The 18589-nt window shown below is 40.8% G+C and overlaps 1 protein-coding gene across 1 annotated transcript in view; it reads right to left on the bottom strand.

Moving 5' to 3' along the window:
• LRRC20 (leucine rich repeat containing 20) overlaps positions 1-18589 on the bottom strand; it is a 785599-nt gene that overhangs the window by 371149 nt on the left and 395861 nt on the right. Inside the window, exon 4 of the mRNA XM_073585792.1 lies at positions 9534-9701. Within this exon, the coding sequence (XP_073441893.1) occupies positions 9534-9701 (168 nt within the window). The remainder of the gene's footprint in view (positions 1-9533; positions 9702-18589) is intronic.

Here is an 18589-nt window from a genome sequence, read left to right as displayed (position 1 = left end):
CTCATTTTTGCAACAAAATTTACAACACCAATTTTTTAAGGGACTAAATGAAGTGACTTTGAGAAGCCTACGTGACAGAAAATACTAAAAAGTGACACCATTTTAAAACGTGCCCCCCTTAAAATGCTCAAAACCACAGTCAAAAAGTTTACTAACCCTTCAGGTGCTTCACAGGAATTAAAGCAATAAGGAAGGAAAAAATGAAAATTTTACTTTTTCCCCACAAAAATATTACTTTAGCCCCCATATTTTCCATTTTCTCAAAGGTAGCAGGAGAAAATGGGAAATACAATTTATTGTGCAGTTTCTTTAGAATACGCCGATACTGGGGTGCTGCAAAACCGCCGACCGTAGAGAAACGTCAACGCTGCACAAAACCCAGCGAGCACCACCGTTAATTTACCGTCACAGTCAGGATGGGGCTAGATATCTGTAAAATATTTAAAAACACACTCTATAACTCACTGATCACATGTCAACGATGAAGTGATGCTATAAAATGCTTTTAATGCAGAAAAAATGTTATTCTATTCCCAGTGAAACAAACAATTGTTAAAAGCTGAAGACCCTTTAAGTAATAAGCCGGAATGGCCTAGAAACAAAATACCTTTTGTAACGTATTTATTACCCATAATATATAATGAAATTGACTCATTATATGTGCTAATCGAGCTTCTAGTATAGTCTAACTAAATAAATCACATAACGCTGCTTAAAACGACTTCCGCTTCTAAGCAGAACAAATGTAATTAACCTCTACATCTCTGACCCTCCAGTAGTTCTAAATATGTCCTCTAATAAATGCAGATTATGGTAAGAGAGCACTTTAATGGAAATTAAGAGCCCACAAAGAGCCTAAAGTTGTCAAAAACACAAAAGACTCTGACATTAAGAGAACAGGTCTGAAAGATGGTCAGGTGCTGGGTACAATTAACTCTGCACAGATTCATCTTTTACAAATTATATGTTTCTTCTGCATCTCAGCATCTTATGTGAAAAAAGATGAAACCCGTCACTTTGGACATGCCTATGGAGGAGCAGAAACATTTTTGTAGAAAGACATTCTGTATAACTCAGCCTTTTTCTTTTTCAATCTGAGCTTATGAGTCCAATCATGCCCGGTGATTGACAGGGATTGGTAAATGCAAGTTTACTCAGGGAAGGTTGTTAACATTTGAGTGAAATTACACAGTGGACTCAACCCTAGAGGAAGCATTTACTGAAAGGAACACTCCAGAATAAATTGACATGCAGTGTTTTGGTTGGTGAAGGTCGGTGAGCTTTAACATCAGGCTGAGCCGCTACTGAACATATGAAATGTTTTTAAGGGAAATAATGCCATTAAACTTGTCTGCTGATGGGCGGGGTTACCCTCAACCAGACCAGTTACCAATTTAATATTAAAAGCCTATCCCAAGGATAGCTACTCAATATTATACAGTCATGGCCAAAAGGTTAAAGACTGAGGCAAATTTTGGTTTTCTGCTTCACTTTTTATAGTGGCAATTTGCATTCAATCTAGATTTCTATGAGGAGTGGTCAAATGATTTGCAAAAAATTGCAAAGTCATTCCATGCCATAAAAACTACCGTAATAATTACAAAAATCCCACTTCCACTAATTTCAAAACCCAAAGACTGAGCTTCATTTAAGATGGTATACATGCAGCACATAAACGCATGTTCACATTGGCAATAAAGCATGCAAAACCTGTCCTGCCACAAAATTACCTACTTACAGCATTTTAGTGATATCATCATTATCTCAGGAGAAAGTATTAACAAGGACAAGGCAGCTGGTATTACTCTGTTAGCGCAGGTAAGTGTGTGGCCTCCCTTTCTTTGAGCTGACCATACGTTTACATAGCTTCTCATTTGCAGTGTATCCATATTCGGGACCTGATACTGCTTGACCCTTATTCACATTGATGTCACTTTGACACATGGTAAGGTTTTAATACTAGAGGTTAGAACCAACCCGATTTGGGTACACCTTGGTGCTGGTGGGATGGCTTTTTATTCTTTTTGATAAAGAAAAAGGTGTTTACTAAGTACCCCATGTTATTTTTATGCACTATTTCTTTTACTGATTTACAGCAGGGTATATGTTCATTTTGTTTCTGTCTTAGCTTGTATCTATTTAATGTCCAGTGTGAACATGCTTTTATTTTGCATGCATACCAACTTCTAATTCAGTTCATTATTTCTCGGTTAAGTACCATTCTGTTATGTTGATTGAATTATAAGAGCAGACTAGTTGCTTTAAAAGGGGACTAGAGACTGAAATCTGTCTTCTGTTAACCATAGTTACCTTCAAGAAAACAAATGTGGTCAACTTTGCTTTACATCAAAAGGGATTAACAGGAAAGGACATTGTTGCTTTTTAAGCCCCCGTCACACACAGCGATCTCGCTAGCGAGATCGCTGAGTCACAAGTTTTGTGACGCAACAGCGATCTCACCAACGAGATCGCGGTGTGTGACACTTCTCAGTGACTGGCCCCCCTGCCGGGTATCGCTGATCATCCTGGAATGGCCATGACATTTTTTTGATCGCTGGTCTCCCCCTGGCCAGCACGCATCGCTGCGTGTGGCAGGCGGGAGACCAGCAATCAGCGAGCTGGCGCTGGTAACTAAGGTACACATTGGGTTTCTAAGTGTCGCGCAGCGCTTAGAAACCCGATGTGTACCTTGGTTATCAGCTCCCTGCACCAGCGCGCTGGTAAGTAAGGTACACAGTGGGTAACTAAGCGACGTGCGTCGCTTGTTACCCACGTGTCGCTGTTGCTGATCGCTGGTGAAGCTGCCTGTTTGGCAGCTCACCAGCGATCATGTAGCAACACACCAGCGATCTTGACAAGGTCATATCGTTGTCGGGATCGCTGGTGCGTAGCTATGTGTGATGGGGGACCTAAGATTCACCCTAAAGCAAACATTTATCGGATCACTAAGAACTTTAAAGAAAGAGGTTCTTCTATTGCTGGGAATAAGGTTTCAGTGTGTCCAAGAAAGTCCAGTAAAAGCTAGGATTGTCATCTACAGAGCATTCAGGTATAGGATCCATTCAGCACAGGCAGAAAACTTGCTCAGGAATGGCATCAGACAGGTGACAGTGAGTTAGGCAAAGACTTTGGAGGCCGGATTGTTCTCAAGAAAGGCAGTAAAGAGAACACTTTTTTCCAAGAAATCAATCAATGACAAACTGAGATTCTTCAGGAAGTACAGGGATTTGACTGAGCAGGACTGGAGTAAAGTTATTATCTCTGATGAAACCCCATTTAGTCCATTTTGGACAAGTGGAAAATGCTACCATGAGTCCTGTATCATGCGAACAGTAAAGCATTCTAAGATTATTCATTTGTGGGGTTGCAAAAGCATGCAAGGAACTGGGTTCACTTACAAATTTGCCTAAAAACACTGTCATAAATAAAGAATGGTATCTAAGCATCCTCCAGGAGCAACTTCTCTCAATGATCCCTTGTAGATTGTGAGCCCTAGCGGGCAGGGTCTTCTCTCCTCCTGTACCAGTTGCGACTTGTATTGTTTAAGATTACCATACTTGTATTTATTATGTATACCCCTCCTCACATGTAAAGCACCATGGAATAAATGGCGCTAAAATAATAAACAATAATAATAATAATGATCTAGGAGCAATTTAAAGGGAAAATGTCGCCAGGAATAACACTGTTAGGGCTGTTTCACACATCAGTGGCTCCGGTACGTGTAGTGACAGTTTTCTCATGTACCGGAGACACTGACACACGTAGATACATTCGAATGAATGTGTCTATGCATATGTCAGCGTGTTTTCACGGACCGTGTGTCCGTGTGCAAAACACGCTGACATGTCCGTTTTTGTGCAACAGCACGGATCACACGGACCCATACAAGTCAATGGGTCCGTGTAAACATGTACCGCACACGGATGCTGTCCGTGTGCGATCCGTGTGAGTTTTTAAAAGTCAAAGGGTTAACACTGAAAATAATTTTTCAAAAACACAGACACGGACAGCATACAGACAGCACACGGATGGTACATACGGACAGCACACGGATGTCACACGGATGGCATACGTATGCACACGGACAGCTCCCGTACCAGTTTTTCCGGTACGGCCGGGGTCACACTAACCGACGCAAAATACGGTCCGTAGTTTACATGCGTAATACGGATGAATGACCCCTAAATAGTGCTCCGTATGTCATCCGTAAGCAAGGTGTGGTCGCGTATTTTGTGCATGTCAGCATCCGTATGTAATCCGTGTGGCATCCGTATGCAATCCGTATGGCGAGATTTTCTCGCCGCCTTGCAAAATGGACATATAATGGAGCCCTATGACAGGGTTTCTAACAGAAACGAAATAATAGATATAGACACATAGAATGCATATATATATACTGTGTATATATATATATATATATATATACACACACACACACAAGTCATTGAGATAAACATATATATATTTATATTTCACAGAGTTCTTCATAGCAGAATAGCCGCTAATTAAATTGCCGGCTTCTATCAAATCATTCCCCAACCCGACATGAAATGACACATGGTTTACATTCAGAAAAGCATTTAATTTCATGTTTTTTATATGTCCCTGACTAATAATTAGATGAGGGTTTGTGTGCAAAATTTGGGAGATGTAGCTGTTACTTTGTTACTTTAAGGGGTTAATTCGTTGTTAAAAAATGCGTAGGCTTCCCATTGCCCTGTAGCGATGGCGAATGGGTTAATCTAACAAAGGGTTAATGTCACCTTACAATCGAATGGTGACATTAACCCTTTGTTAGATTAACCCACTCGCCACCACTATAGGGCAATAGGAAGCCCACGCATTTTTTAACAACAAATTAACCCCTTAAAATAACAACTACAACTCCCAAATTTTGCACACAAGCCCTCATCTAATTATTAGTCAGGGACATATAAAAAAATATGAAATAAAATGCTTTACTGAATGTAAACCATGTGTCATTTCATGTCGGGTTGGGGAATGATTTGATAGAAGCCGGCAATTTAATTAGCGGCTATTCTACTATGAAGAACTCTGTGAAATATAAATATATATATATGTTTGTCACAATGACATGTATGTGTGTATATATATATTCTATGTGTATATATCTATTCTTTCTTTCTTTCTTAAACCTGTCAGTGTGAGTTTACTGTATAGCGCAATGAATTGCCGGCTTTTCTAAAAGACACCGGGTGCGTATTTCTCGCAAGTCACACGTGTGTTCCGTGTGTAATACGTATTTTTAGCGCACCCATAGACTTTCATTGGCGTACTACGGGCGTAGTACGCTGACAATCGCAGCATGCTGCGATTGGCACGGACCGCAGAATACGGACGAGAAATATACGGCTGTTGGGAGCAAACCCATAGAGAATCATTTGTCCGTGTGTAATGCGTGCTTTTAACGCCTCTCACTCGTCCGTATTCCTCTCTAGTGTGACCCCGGCCTACCGGAATTATCTGGACGTGTGAAACTGCCCTTAAACTGCAGATATGGGGTTAATCTGCAAGTTAGCAGCAGCCAAATGCAGCAGAAAGAAAATGAACTCTATTCTCCCCACCGGCTTTCAGTATTTAGTCATACAGGGGTGGGGGCGGCGCCGGTTCTGTCACCGCTCTCAGTATACACAGCGGCCGCTGTAACAGCACCCCGGGCCCTGACTGACAGCCGGCCGCAATGTAGAACCAGTGTCAGTCAGGGCTGGGGTTGTGGTTACAGTGGCCACTCTGTAGTCTCAGAGCGGTGACTGAAACAGCTCCGCCCCCGCCCCTATGACTGAATACCAAATGCTGGCAGGGAGAATAAAAATTATTTTCTCCCAGCTGCACTCGGCTGCTAGCATGCTATGGACAGCATAATAACTCTGTTAACCTACAAATTAACCGCATATCTGAAGGTTAACACCATTATTCCTGGTGACATGTTCCCTTCAATGAAGAACAATGCTTTTTTCCAGCATGATGGTGCCCCATGTCACAAGTCAAATGTGATATCTAAGTGGCTCAGTAAACAAAACATGAAAATTTTTGGTCTATGGCCAGTTAACTCCCAAAATCTCAATCCCATTGAGAACATATGGCCAATCCTTAAAAAATGGGTGGAAAAAAACAAAATAAAGATCCACAGAAATTTTGATAAATTCCCCAGCACTGATTAGACAAGAATGGGTTGCGATTATTCAGGATTTGGCCTAAAAGCTGATATCTAGCATGTCAGGGCAAATTGCAAAAGTCTTTAAAAATAAAAGTAAACACTGGAGATGAGCAAATTAATTCGAGCAGAAATATAAATTCTACTGAATTTGACAAAAAATTCTTATTTTCCAGAATATGCATTTTTGTTAAATTCACTCTGCACTAATTTAAAAAAATTGGCAACTAGCTGCAGCTGCCATTCTGTTGAGCTGTAGAGGGCTCGCAAAATGGTAAAACGAAAAGAAAATTAATACCTTACCACTCACCTATCCCCACAATCCTGCTGCCTATCATCCGTTCCTCAGGGCCTCTCCTTTCCACAGTCATGCACCGATGTCTTTACTCTACAACAGGACTTTCAACCATGACCAGGCCTTGAAGGTCATGGCCAGAAGTCTTGTTTTAGAATGAAGACACCAGGCATCAAAGGTCACGGTGAGTATTAACATTGTGACTTCATGACATGTTATATCTTAGGAGACCTGGTCATGACCAAAAGCCCTGCTTTAGGCGAAAGATACCAGGCCTCGCGCAATGATTTCCTATGCCTGGTCAAGGTCGGTAGTCCTGGTCAAGAGAGAAGACACAAGCTTGCAATCAGAGAAAACAGAGTTCCTGAGAACTGGATGGCTGGGCAGCAGAGAAGTGAAGGGGGGTGACAGGTGAGTATTGGGGATCACTTTTTTATTTTTTGCCTTCTATGTTTATATTGCTTTTGGGTACATTTGACTTAATGAGAGTAACTTTTCTGCCAAGCAAATTTCCAGGTAAAAAACACACAATTTGGAAAATATAATTTTTGTCTAATCCGGTCATCTCTTAGTCAACACTGTAAATATTGACAAACCAACCTATAATATTCTCAACCAAAAATAAAAAACAGCACAAAATAGATAATATATAGAACCAAAAAAAAACCCTTGCTCAAATTGGAAAAATTAAATTAAATTAATATCCCCGGAAGAGAAAAAATATAATAAGGGTAAGCAATTCCTGAAAAAATACATAAAGTTTGTTAATAAATTCTAAGCACACAAAATAACATCAGGATGTGAACAAATCATTCCTCCTTAATAACATGCAAAGAACATAATGTAATAATTGCATAAATAGATCTAATCCAGATTACTGACAAAACTAGAATATAAAATAGAATACAAGGAACAATAGCTATTAATAGACCCAATGGGCATACATTGCAGTAAATAAGGACACAAGCCAAGGTAATGGAATATAAATATACATGGCAAGTGCCAAAATGAAGCTCGTACAAAAGGCTGCATACAATAATGCACACTCTAAGTGTGGGTGCAAAAAATAGCAATTAAATACAAGTGTCAAAAATCTACACCGCAGAGAATAGGGACACATGCCTTGGTTTATCAAATTATGTACATGGCAGGTGCCAAGATTGCACCAAAGCTTAAAGAAAAGGCTAGAAATGATGATTTACACCGTAGATCCTAATACCCATTGTGACAAATGAATACAGGGGTCAAAATCCCACAAAAGTCTAAGTAGAAGCAGCATGAAATAAAGCATACCCAAAATGATAACTGCTGCATATACCTTGAGACATGATGACAGCACAAAACCAAAGAAGGAGCAGCAGGGGGCCACCTTACCAAACTTATGAAATGCTGATAATTGGACTTCAATAACTATAGAAACATCCATTTAAATACCTAAAAACACTGAAGCAGCAAACTTTGTGAAAACCAAAATTAGTGTCAGTCTCAAAAAAAATTTTGGCCATAAACGTAGTCCTGAAAAGTCCCGCTAAGGACTACAAATAGTACAGATAGTAGTGTAAGCAATGTGTGGTTTTCTTCTTTTTATTACCTTTGCTATTATATCAAGTTAGTGAACCAGAAAAGTTTTTTTTTTTTTTAAATTGGTCCTAAAAGAGTTACATTACATGAACGTAGTACATGTGACTAGAATTTTATTTTCTGACTGAACAGAGACACAGGGGATAAAAGTGATAAAAAGAAAGGAGCTGGAAGGCTATTGTGTGAATTGTGCCTTTTTCCATTACTTTATGTTTGTTTCACTAGGTCGAGATGCTGCACCCAATGTCCTGTGATAAGTTGGGGGCTTACACACACCCTTCCTTATACAAAATACATAGACCTTGCCATTTTGTGAACAAAATTATATTTCCTAACATTTTTAAAAATGACTGCATTTAACAAAAATCTGCATAGATTTAAATAGTATCTTATGTAAAAGCATTCTTGTTTTATTACACACTCTACTTTTCGGGATCTATATGTGCTCCGTTCTTCCCCTTTTCTACGTAAGTTGGCTGCCACGGAATAGTTAAAGTGGCGCTGTAGCCCACTCACTGTTTCCACAAATCTGATAGACCCCAATGCCCTCACCACTGCATCATTTTCCCTGTAAGTACACTCTTACACATTGCCTGAATCAATGCTCAGGCTGCTGTAATCACAGGATCTTATTAACAAGTAAGTTCCTCCTACAGTCATACAAAATAAATCACTCACCATTACTTATTTGCATGTCCATTTGGAATTGAAATAAACCAAGTTTGAAGCCTGCAAATCATTGAAACTACCATCCATTATGCCACCCCACACCATAATCCAGAGAGTAGGACAGATGTAATATTCCCTTGTGAAAACCAATCTCTGGTTATCTAGAGTTTCAATTCTAGATTAGAAACTTAATTTAATATATGTAGAGGAATATCCAAATGGAACTTTTAAGATGATATCTGGAGTAATGCTTTAAACTGTGTGCATTTAGAATGCTGATCCATCGCCCTCATCTATGATAGGTGTGCGACTAAACATTTACCACCAATTTGCACCTGTGCAGAACCCCTAGCATGGCTCGTCTGCATCCTTCTGGAAACCGGTGATTTATCCTGTTCTAATATCGGTACATATATTTACTGATAAATATTAGAAAACAGTAGATCTATCAGTATAAATGTGTTCTTGCATCAGTACATATTGTCATTGCTTTATAATGAAACCATAAGGACACAGTAGAAACCGCTGAGAAATCAGTGTGATCATGGTTACTTTGTTGGATAGCATTTAATAAGGCCGCAAATCAAGTGTAGAAATAATGTTAAGAAATGCATTCTTGTCTATTGTTACATTCATGGTAAGAAAGACGCAAAAAAAGAAAATCAGCTACCTTTAATCTGATTGCCTTACAAGTTGTCTGCAAATCAGCTGTAAAAATAATCTCAGCAAATGTGTTCTTGACTATTGTTATATTAATGGTAATAAAGACACAAAGAAACATGAAAACATTTTTTTCCATTTTCCACATACCTTTGATCTGATTGCCTTCCAGGTTGATGCTCTCTATACATTGAATTTCTGTCAGCTCATCTGGGAAAGTGTCAAGCTTATTTCTTCCTAAATTGATTGTTTTGAGGTTACGTAGGAGACTGGCTTCATGAGGGAGTTTTTCAAGAAAGTTTCCATCAACATTGAGCTCTGTGACACAAAACAATAAGGATATTAATGGCGGATATAATGAAAAACCAAGGCAATCTTTTCATGAAGCAAGATCAAACGTTTTCTCAGTGCTGTCTATATGGCAACTTAATTATGGTGGCAAGTAAAGATGCAATTAGAGTTGAGCTAATATGTTTGGAATCGGTCGCCGAATCTGAATTTGTCATATTCGTGCCATATTGGTACCCTATTTGTGCCTGAATTTATGTTTAATGGTCGGTTCCGAATATAATCGGCCATTTCCACTCCCATTAACTCCATAATTGGAAGCGAATTTTGAAAAAGTCACTCATTACTAGGGTTGAGTGACTTTTTCAAAATTCGCTTCCAATTCCATTAGATCTCAAAGAGGGTGCAACCATAACTTCACCAGATTCACCCTGGAACCTTGGGGAAACTACACTTTCATCTGTAGGTGTGTCCTCACATTCGAGCATTCAGGCAGAGGAGACCCCACCTTGCCGTTCTGTACACAGTCTGTCCATTAGTAGGACGTTTAGTCCCATAGAAATACCCGAAAAAAAGGCCAAGAAAGTTCTTTATTTATCGAAGGTTGATGCCTAACTAAGCTATACAATCAATAAATAATGGAAGCAAAGAACACCCAAAGTAATAATTATATTTAATCTTACAGACAAAATAAAAACAAATACATTTTAAAATAGTTTCTACATGAGAGAACGAAGATTGGTCTCTTTTTTCATGTCCATGGCCAAAATACTGTGAAAGAACAGAAAAATAAATCAATACCACACCTTGCTGTGCAGCTCACAGTCTATCCACTTGTAGGATGTGTAGTCCCATAGAAAAAGAAAGTGGGCAGGAGGTAGCAGCTTCTGACTCACAGTTATCATAAAGAGCAAAGAGCCTGCATGGGGAGAATGGAGTAGTGCAACTCATGGTGAGTAGTAGGGAAGAAGGGCTCGGGGACTGTTTTATAGAAGCAGGGCCCTGAAGATAAAGGAAACAGTATGGGATTTAATTCCAGCCTCAAAACATGGCACCTACTGCTGCTGTAGAGTCTATAAGGTTAGCCTCCGCTGCTAAAAGTAAGAAAAGTTTTTTGTTCACTGAGAAAGAATTGTTTATATTCAGATATAAAAAAAAGATAAACTAAAATTACCCTTTCTTTTACATGTGGAGAGATATTTAAGAGAGATAATCACAACCAATAGAAATGCTTCACACAGGCAGCTATACATGTAAAATAATTAACCCCTTAATGACCATCAATGCACCTTTTAACGGCGGCAGTTAAGGGGCCTTATTCCTCAGAGGCGCTTTTTAACACACCACTGCACCAGGGCTGTGTGCGGGCCATGATACTATTTGTAGGGTTATATGGGGGGGCCATGATATCATTTGCAGGGTTATATGGGGGTCATACTATTTGGGGGGTTATATGGGTGCCATGATACTATTTGCAGGGTTATATGGGGGCCAGGATACTATTTGCAGGGTTATATGGGGGCCAGGATACTGTTTGCAGGGCTTTGTGGGAGCCAATATTCTGCTTCCAGGGCTATGTGGGGGCTGTTATACACTGCTCAAAAAAAATAAAGGGAACACTTAAACAGAATATAACTCCAAGTAAATCAAACTTCTGTGAAAACAAACTGTCCACTTAGGAAGTAACACTGATTGACAATCAACTTCACATGCTGTTGTGCAAATGGAATAGAAATAGACAACAGATGGAAATTATTGGCCACTATCAAGACCCCCTCAATAAAGGAGTGGTTCTGCAGGTGGGGACCACAGACCACATCTCAGTATCAATGGTTTCTGGCTGATGTTTTGGTCACTTTTGAATGTTGGTTCTGCTTTCACACTCGTGGTAGCATGAGACGGACTCTACAACCCACACAAGTGGCTCAGGTAGTGCAGCTCATCTAGGATGGTACATCAATGCGTGCTGTGGCAAGAAGGTTTGCTGTGTCTGTCAGAGTAGTGTCCAGAGGCTGGGGGCGCTACCAGGAGACAGGCCAGTACACCAGGAGACGTGGAGGGGGCCATAGGAGGGCAACAACCCAGCAGCAGGACAGCTACCTCCGCCTTTGTGCAAGGAGGAACAGGAGGAGCACTGCCAGAGCCCTGCAAAATGACCTCCAGCAGGCCACAAATGTGCATATGTCTGCACAAACGGTTAGGAACCGACTCCATGAGGATGGTATGAGTGCCCGATGTCCACAGATCGGGGTTGTGCTCACAGCCCAACACTGTGCAGGACGCTTGGCATTTGCCACAGATCACCAGGATTGGCAAATTCGCTACTGGCACCCTGTGCTCTTCATAGTTGAAAGCAGGTTCACAATGAGCACATGTGACAGACGTGAAAGAGTCTGGAGATGCCGTGGAGAGCGATCTGCTGCCTGCAACATCCTTCAGCATGACCAGTTGGGCAATGGGTCAGTAATGGTGTGGGGTTTCATTTCTTTGGAGGGCCACACAGTCCTCCATGTGCTCGCCAGAGGTAGCCTGACTGCCATTAGGTAACGAGATGAGATCCTCAGACCCCTTGTAAGACCATATGCTGGTGAGGTTGGCCCTGGGTTCCTCCTAATGCAGGACAATGCCAGACCTCATGTGGCTGGAGTGTGTCAGCAGTTCCTGCAAGATGAAGGCATTGAAGCTATGGACTGACCCGCCCGTTTCACAGACCTGAATCCAATTGAGCACATCTGGGACATCATGTCTCGCTCCATCCACTGTCACGTTGCACCACAGACTGTCCAGGACTTGGTGGATGCTTTAGTCGAGGTCTTGGAAGAGATCCCTCAGGAGAACATCTGTCGCCTCATCGGGACCATGCCCAGGCATTGTAGGGAGGTCATACAGGCACGTGGAGAGGCCATACACACTATTAAGCATAATTTCCTTGTCTTGAGGCATTTCCACTGAAGTTGGATCAATCTGTAATTTGATTTTCCACTTTCATTTTGAGTATCATTCCAAATCAAGACTTTCATGGGATATTAATTTGGATTTACATTGATCATTTTTATGATTTATTGTTCTCAACACATTCCACTATGTAATGAATAAAGGTTTGCAACTGGAATATTTCATTCAGTGTTATCTAGGATGTGGTATTTTAGTGTTCCCTTTATTTATTTGAGCAGTGTACTATTTGGAGGGCTATGTGGGGGCTGTTATACAATTTGGAGGGCTATGCAAGGCCATTATACTGTTTGTGTCTGAAGGGCTATGAGGAAGCAGCTATACCATCTGGAGGGCTATGTGGGGCCGATATACTGTTTGGAGGGCTAGTGGGGGCCATTATATAGTGTGAAGGTTTGTGTGGGATCCATCATACTGTGTAGGGGCCATTATAGTGTATGGAGGGCTGTGTGGAACCATCATATTGTGTGGAGGGCTGTGTTGGGGTCACAGTTGGGGCATCATACTGGGTTGAGGTCACCATATTTTGCCAGGTGGGTACAGTAAGGTCATCATATTTTCTATGTGTAGGGTGCTGTGTAGTAATTCACTGTGTGGGTATCATACTGTGTTTGGGGGGCACTTTTGTTGGCATCATACTTTATGGGGGCAATGAAAGGGGAATCTAGGGCTTCAATAGGAGGGAACTTACTCTCTAGGGCTTCAGACTATCGTTTTGGCCTGCAGCGCATGGCCGCCACTAAGCCCCACCCCCTGCCATGCCCCCTCCGGTCATCTCCTCCTAGTGTCGCACATCGCTTCATGCGATCTGCACACCCTATCTTTAGCATAGGGTGCGCAGACCATGCACTGGCCATGCGCTAGTAGGATTTTGCTTGCGCTGCGCCCTTTTGGCGGTGCTCCGAGCGCACCAAAATGCAACATGGTGCGTTTGGTGCACCGTCAAAAGGGCACAGCGCACGCAAAATCCTACTAGCGCACGGCCAGTGCACGGTCTGCGCACCCTATGCTAAAGATAGGGTGTGCAGATCGCATGCAGCGATGTGCGACACTAGGAGGAGATGACCGGAGAAGGCGCGGAAGAGGGCGGGGCTTAGCGGCGGCCGTGCGCTGTGGGCCAAAACGCTAGTCTGAAGCTAGCCTAAGGACTGCAAAGTTGTGAGATATGCTTTTCTGTGTATCAATGAATATTTTTTTTGGAGAGTGAGGGGTGATTAGAATTTTGACTGAGGCACCCCATAATTCCTATGTACGCCTCTACACATGAAAATAAACAAATTTGCAATATATGTTATCAGAGAAATCTGATTGCTTCTTCTCCTGGATTAATCTTTTACTCTAAATTCATGGGTAAAATCTGTATTCAGGGACTATTGCCTTTCCCATTATCCCATTACTGAGATAGAAGATGATAGTTGATGCTTTTCAATTTCAATGGAGAGTGAAGGGTAAGATGCTAGAGGCAGACAAACATTCTGCTGCAGGTTCTCCAGAAACAAAAGTTACAGCTCTCCATAGAATCATATGAACACCAACTGTCATCACCTATCCCAGTAATGGGAAAGTCTGTATTCACTGAAGTCAGATTTTAACCATGAATTGAAAATTTTGAGAATGAAAGATCAATTGAGGAGAAAGAAGCAAATCTCTCTGATCATATATATTAAAAAGCTTCTTATTTTCACGTGCACTATTCATTTATGAAAACAAAAATGAAAACAACAATTTAAGTAGTAGGCAATAATTTTGAGGTAGGTCTGTTAGAGTTAGAAATGAGCAGATGTGATGAAATTGAAAGTCGACAAACCTCTGCTTGCTGAAAACCTGGGCATCTTCACACTAGTCAGGATTTCAAACCTGGGATGTCCCTGGGCATGTCAAGGCCAAGCTGCCACCTGACGTCCCGGCTTACAGTGTGCGTCATAAGGTTTCTACCGTACATTGTACATGCAAGGCAACATCCCGGTCCTAGTTGTGCCTGGATGTCCCAATTCAGGAACACGACTAGGCATGGAACATCTATGCGCATGCATGTTCTAATGTCACGGTGATGTGACATCACGACATGCATTACAATTTCAAGACGTACCCTCCGTCAACGACTAGGCCTGTACATGTGCAGGGATGTCAGGACCAAAAGGCCAGGCACTGCGTCGGTTTTCAGCATGCGCCTACAGTTAGAAGAAGCACTTTGTACTATACAAGGGGCAATGAGCAGCCGAAATTGCTGTAGAAGTGAGTCTTGCTTGTTTTTTTCTTTGCCATTTTGAAGAATTTGCGCAAAGCAAACTGCAAAAAATTTCCATGGTGGAAAAAAACTAAGTTTCATAAGAATTATGTAAAATTCAATTCAACTCGAATACATTCTCCTATCTCTAATATGTACCCATGGTGAGTGTATGCAGTGAATTTTTCACTGTGCAATTCCATGCAAAAAAAATCCAGTGTGTGTTATTTTGCTGTAATGTGAATGACACTTCATGAAATCTTTTTCCATACTGCAGAATAAAGTAGCAGCATAAATTGACCAGTGTTGCAGATTTTAAATCCACAATATATCAATTTCTGCTGCGCAAACTTTGGAGACTTCACCCTTTGCATAGTGACATGTGCAGCAAATAAGCAGCGTCTCCGCAATAAAATCCACAGCTTCAAAAAGTGTCCTGTGGAAAAATACCCCACCGGTATAGCAATCAGATACAATCCAACCAATGTCATTAACAGTCCTCAAGTGAACATGCTATGTTTTAATATGCATTTCAGCTGCTGACCTACTACAGGGGAAATGCCACAGGGGTATATACTGCTACAGATACTGTTCGGCCTCTCATTTCACCTTTTACATTTCAAAGGGTAAATACATCTGCAGAATAAATTGAAATGCGGTGGATCTCAATAAACAGCAGTATGTTCATGAGAGTTCTCAAAATCTCTCGCACAATGCTGGCATTGTAAAACACAAATGAGAACGTTATAGATAGCACTAGGCATTACACCACATACACAATTGCACATATGGTGCACTTGCTGCAGATTTCTTTTTGAATTCCACATGCAAAATCCTTAACTATGTATAGTAAAAATTTCTACTCAGAATAAGGAGAATTAACTGTACCAATTTCATAGTTTTAAAGGGAATTTGTCAGTAGGATCACCCCTCCTAAGTTGTCTATATGGGCAGGAAGGTCATAGGTATCGGAATAAAATGATAACTTGATATCTGTGATCCAATGTCTGATTCCAGAGAAATCCACGTTTTCCTTAATATATGTCATAACAATGTTACACAAGCCTGTGCCAACACTGCTGGAATGGCGCCTGCACCTGGGGTTAGTATAAGTGCTATTATTTTGTGAGGGGCGAACATAGTGATCTAGAAGAGGTTGTTCGACTAGTGTACAACTCCTTTAAACTTCTTGGTCTATAACTTCCAGCTCTTTTTAACCCCTTTTTGAATATTGGCAACACATTTTCTATGCGCTAGTCCTGTGGTACAGACCTGGTTATTATGGAATCCATAAATATTAGAAATGACGGTCTGTTTATCACGGTACTTAAAAAGGTGGTCCGAAAACAATATTTATTAAAGTCTCTATCGTTCTAGTGAGAGAGTGCACTGTTATTGTGCATTGTAAGAAAAAAAACAAGCAGAGTCCAGCATCGCCTATGCGAGTGATGAGGTTTTCTACTTACAATGTGCACTGACAGTACACTCTCTTGCTGTCTCGTCACTTCTCATCAGACTGTGTGATTTTGTGCACTGTCACTGTGCATTGAAAAAAGTATATTGCACAGTGACAAGATTCTACTGAGCATATATTGGAATTGATATCTGATGCATGCTCAGTAGAGCCCAGCCCCTGATACAGATATCACTGATGACTTCTCATTAAGTACCCCAGCATACACAGGAGGCACAAAGTGTCATAAACAGGAAGTTTGTAGAAAAAAAAAAATTAGTTAGAATGATAGGGTCTTTATAATAGAAGGATATTAGACTGTGACATTACATAGACAGACATTGAGGAATAAAATAAGTGTTAGTTTTAAGGCTCATACTCACTTGCGAGAGACTTGCATGATTCTCATGCGAGTCTCTCTCATGAAAACCTGGCACTGCCGTCGACACTCGGACTGGAGCGTGCAGCTACATGTATTTCTATGCTGCCGCACACTCCGTTCCGAGTGACGGCGGCAGTGCCAGGTTTTCATGAGAGAGACTCGCATGAGAATCATGCAAGTCTCTCGCAAGTGAGTATGAGCCCTTAGACCACTTCTTCAATTCCTGCAGTACTCGGGGGTGTATGCCATTTGTGCCTGGTGATTTGTCTACTTTAGTATTTTTGAGGCGGTGCCTTACTTCCTGCTGGGTTAAATAGTTGACATTTAATTGAGAATTTCTGGTATCCCTGATCATATCGTCTATTATGGGATTTTCTTCTGTAAATGTTTTAGAGAAGGCATTTAATATATTGGCTTTTCCCTCATTCACTTCCACCATTTCTGCCTGATTTTTTTAGGGGGCCAACACTGTAATTTTTGAATTTCTTACTGTTTATAATATAGTTGAAAATTTTTTTTTTTTTCTTTTTTTACTGATCTTGCCAATTGGTCTCTCTGTTTCAATCTTTGCTGCCCTTGCCAATTGGCCGGTTTTAGGGAAAGTGGCGCGTTAGGAAGAAGTTTAGAATGGGGCCCCAAATGCTAACATATTGCACATCACACAAAAGCATTTGTTTTATTTACATGCACTGAGTTCAGGCCACTAAACGAGTGTGATCGACAATATCTTTACACCAACTGTGAAAGAATGATGGGAACAGAACAATCACTAATAGATCAATCTGTCCCAATACAGTATCATGTTATCAGCAGCACATCTACAGTTTACTCTGGCGATGTGCTGCTGTGAGCAATGATTTCTGTTCCAGCATAAACAATCCAATTACTCGATGAATGAGCAACATTTTTCTTGTTTAGTATAATAAAGCCCATAGTCCTCCATATATTATAATCTGCACTACAGTCCTCCATATTGCAAAATGCACACCCCATAGTCCTCCATATAATATAATGTGCCCCAGAGTCCTCCATATAGTATGATACACTCCCCATAGTCCTTCATATAGTATGATACACTCACCATAGTCCCCTATACAGTATAATACACTCCCTATATTCCGCCATATATTAAAATACACTCTTCAGTCCTCCATATAGTATTTTACACTTCCCATAGTCCTCCATATAGTATAATACGCTACTCATAGTCCTCCATAAATTTAAATACACTGCTCAGTCCTCCATATAGTATAATACACTCCTCATTCCCCCATATAGTATAATATACTCCTCAGTCCTCCATATAGTATAATACACTCCTCATAGTCCTCCATATATTAAAATACACTTAGTCCTCCATATAGTATAACACACTCCTCATAGTGTTCCATTTAGTATAATGCACCACCATAGTCATCCATGTAGTACAATTCACTTCCCATAGTATAATGCACCCCATAGTTCTTCATATAGTATAATGTATTCCCCATAGTCCTCAATACAGTATAATGCAGCCCACACATAGTATAATGCAGCCACCCCATAGAGCATAATACAGCCACCCCACAGAGTATAATGTAGCCCCCTTAGAGTATAATGCAGCCCCGCCATACAATATAAAGTAACTCCCATAGAATATAATGCAGCCCCCTCATATAGTATAATGCTGCCCCTCCATAGAATATATGGTAGCCCCCTCAGAGTATAATACAGCCCTCCACAGAATATAATGCAACCCCTCCTTAGAATATAATGCAGCCCACTTATATAGTATAATGTAGCCTCTCCATAGAATACAATGTAGCCCTCCTCACATAGTATAATGCAGGCCCCATGGAATATAATGCAGCCCCCTCATCGAGTATAATGAAGCCCCCCATACAATATAATCCAGCCCCCATAGA

Source organism: Dendrobates tinctorius, unplaced genomic scaffold, assembly GCF_039654945.1.
Source record: "Dendrobates tinctorius isolate UK_male_01 unplaced genomic scaffold, ASM3965494v1 ptg000089l, whole genome shotgun sequence".
NCBI classification, from domain to species: domain Eukaryota; kingdom Metazoa; phylum Chordata; class Amphibia; order Anura; family Dendrobatidae; genus Dendrobates; species Dendrobates tinctorius.
This window is presented reverse-complemented; position numbering and strand designations above follow the sequence as displayed.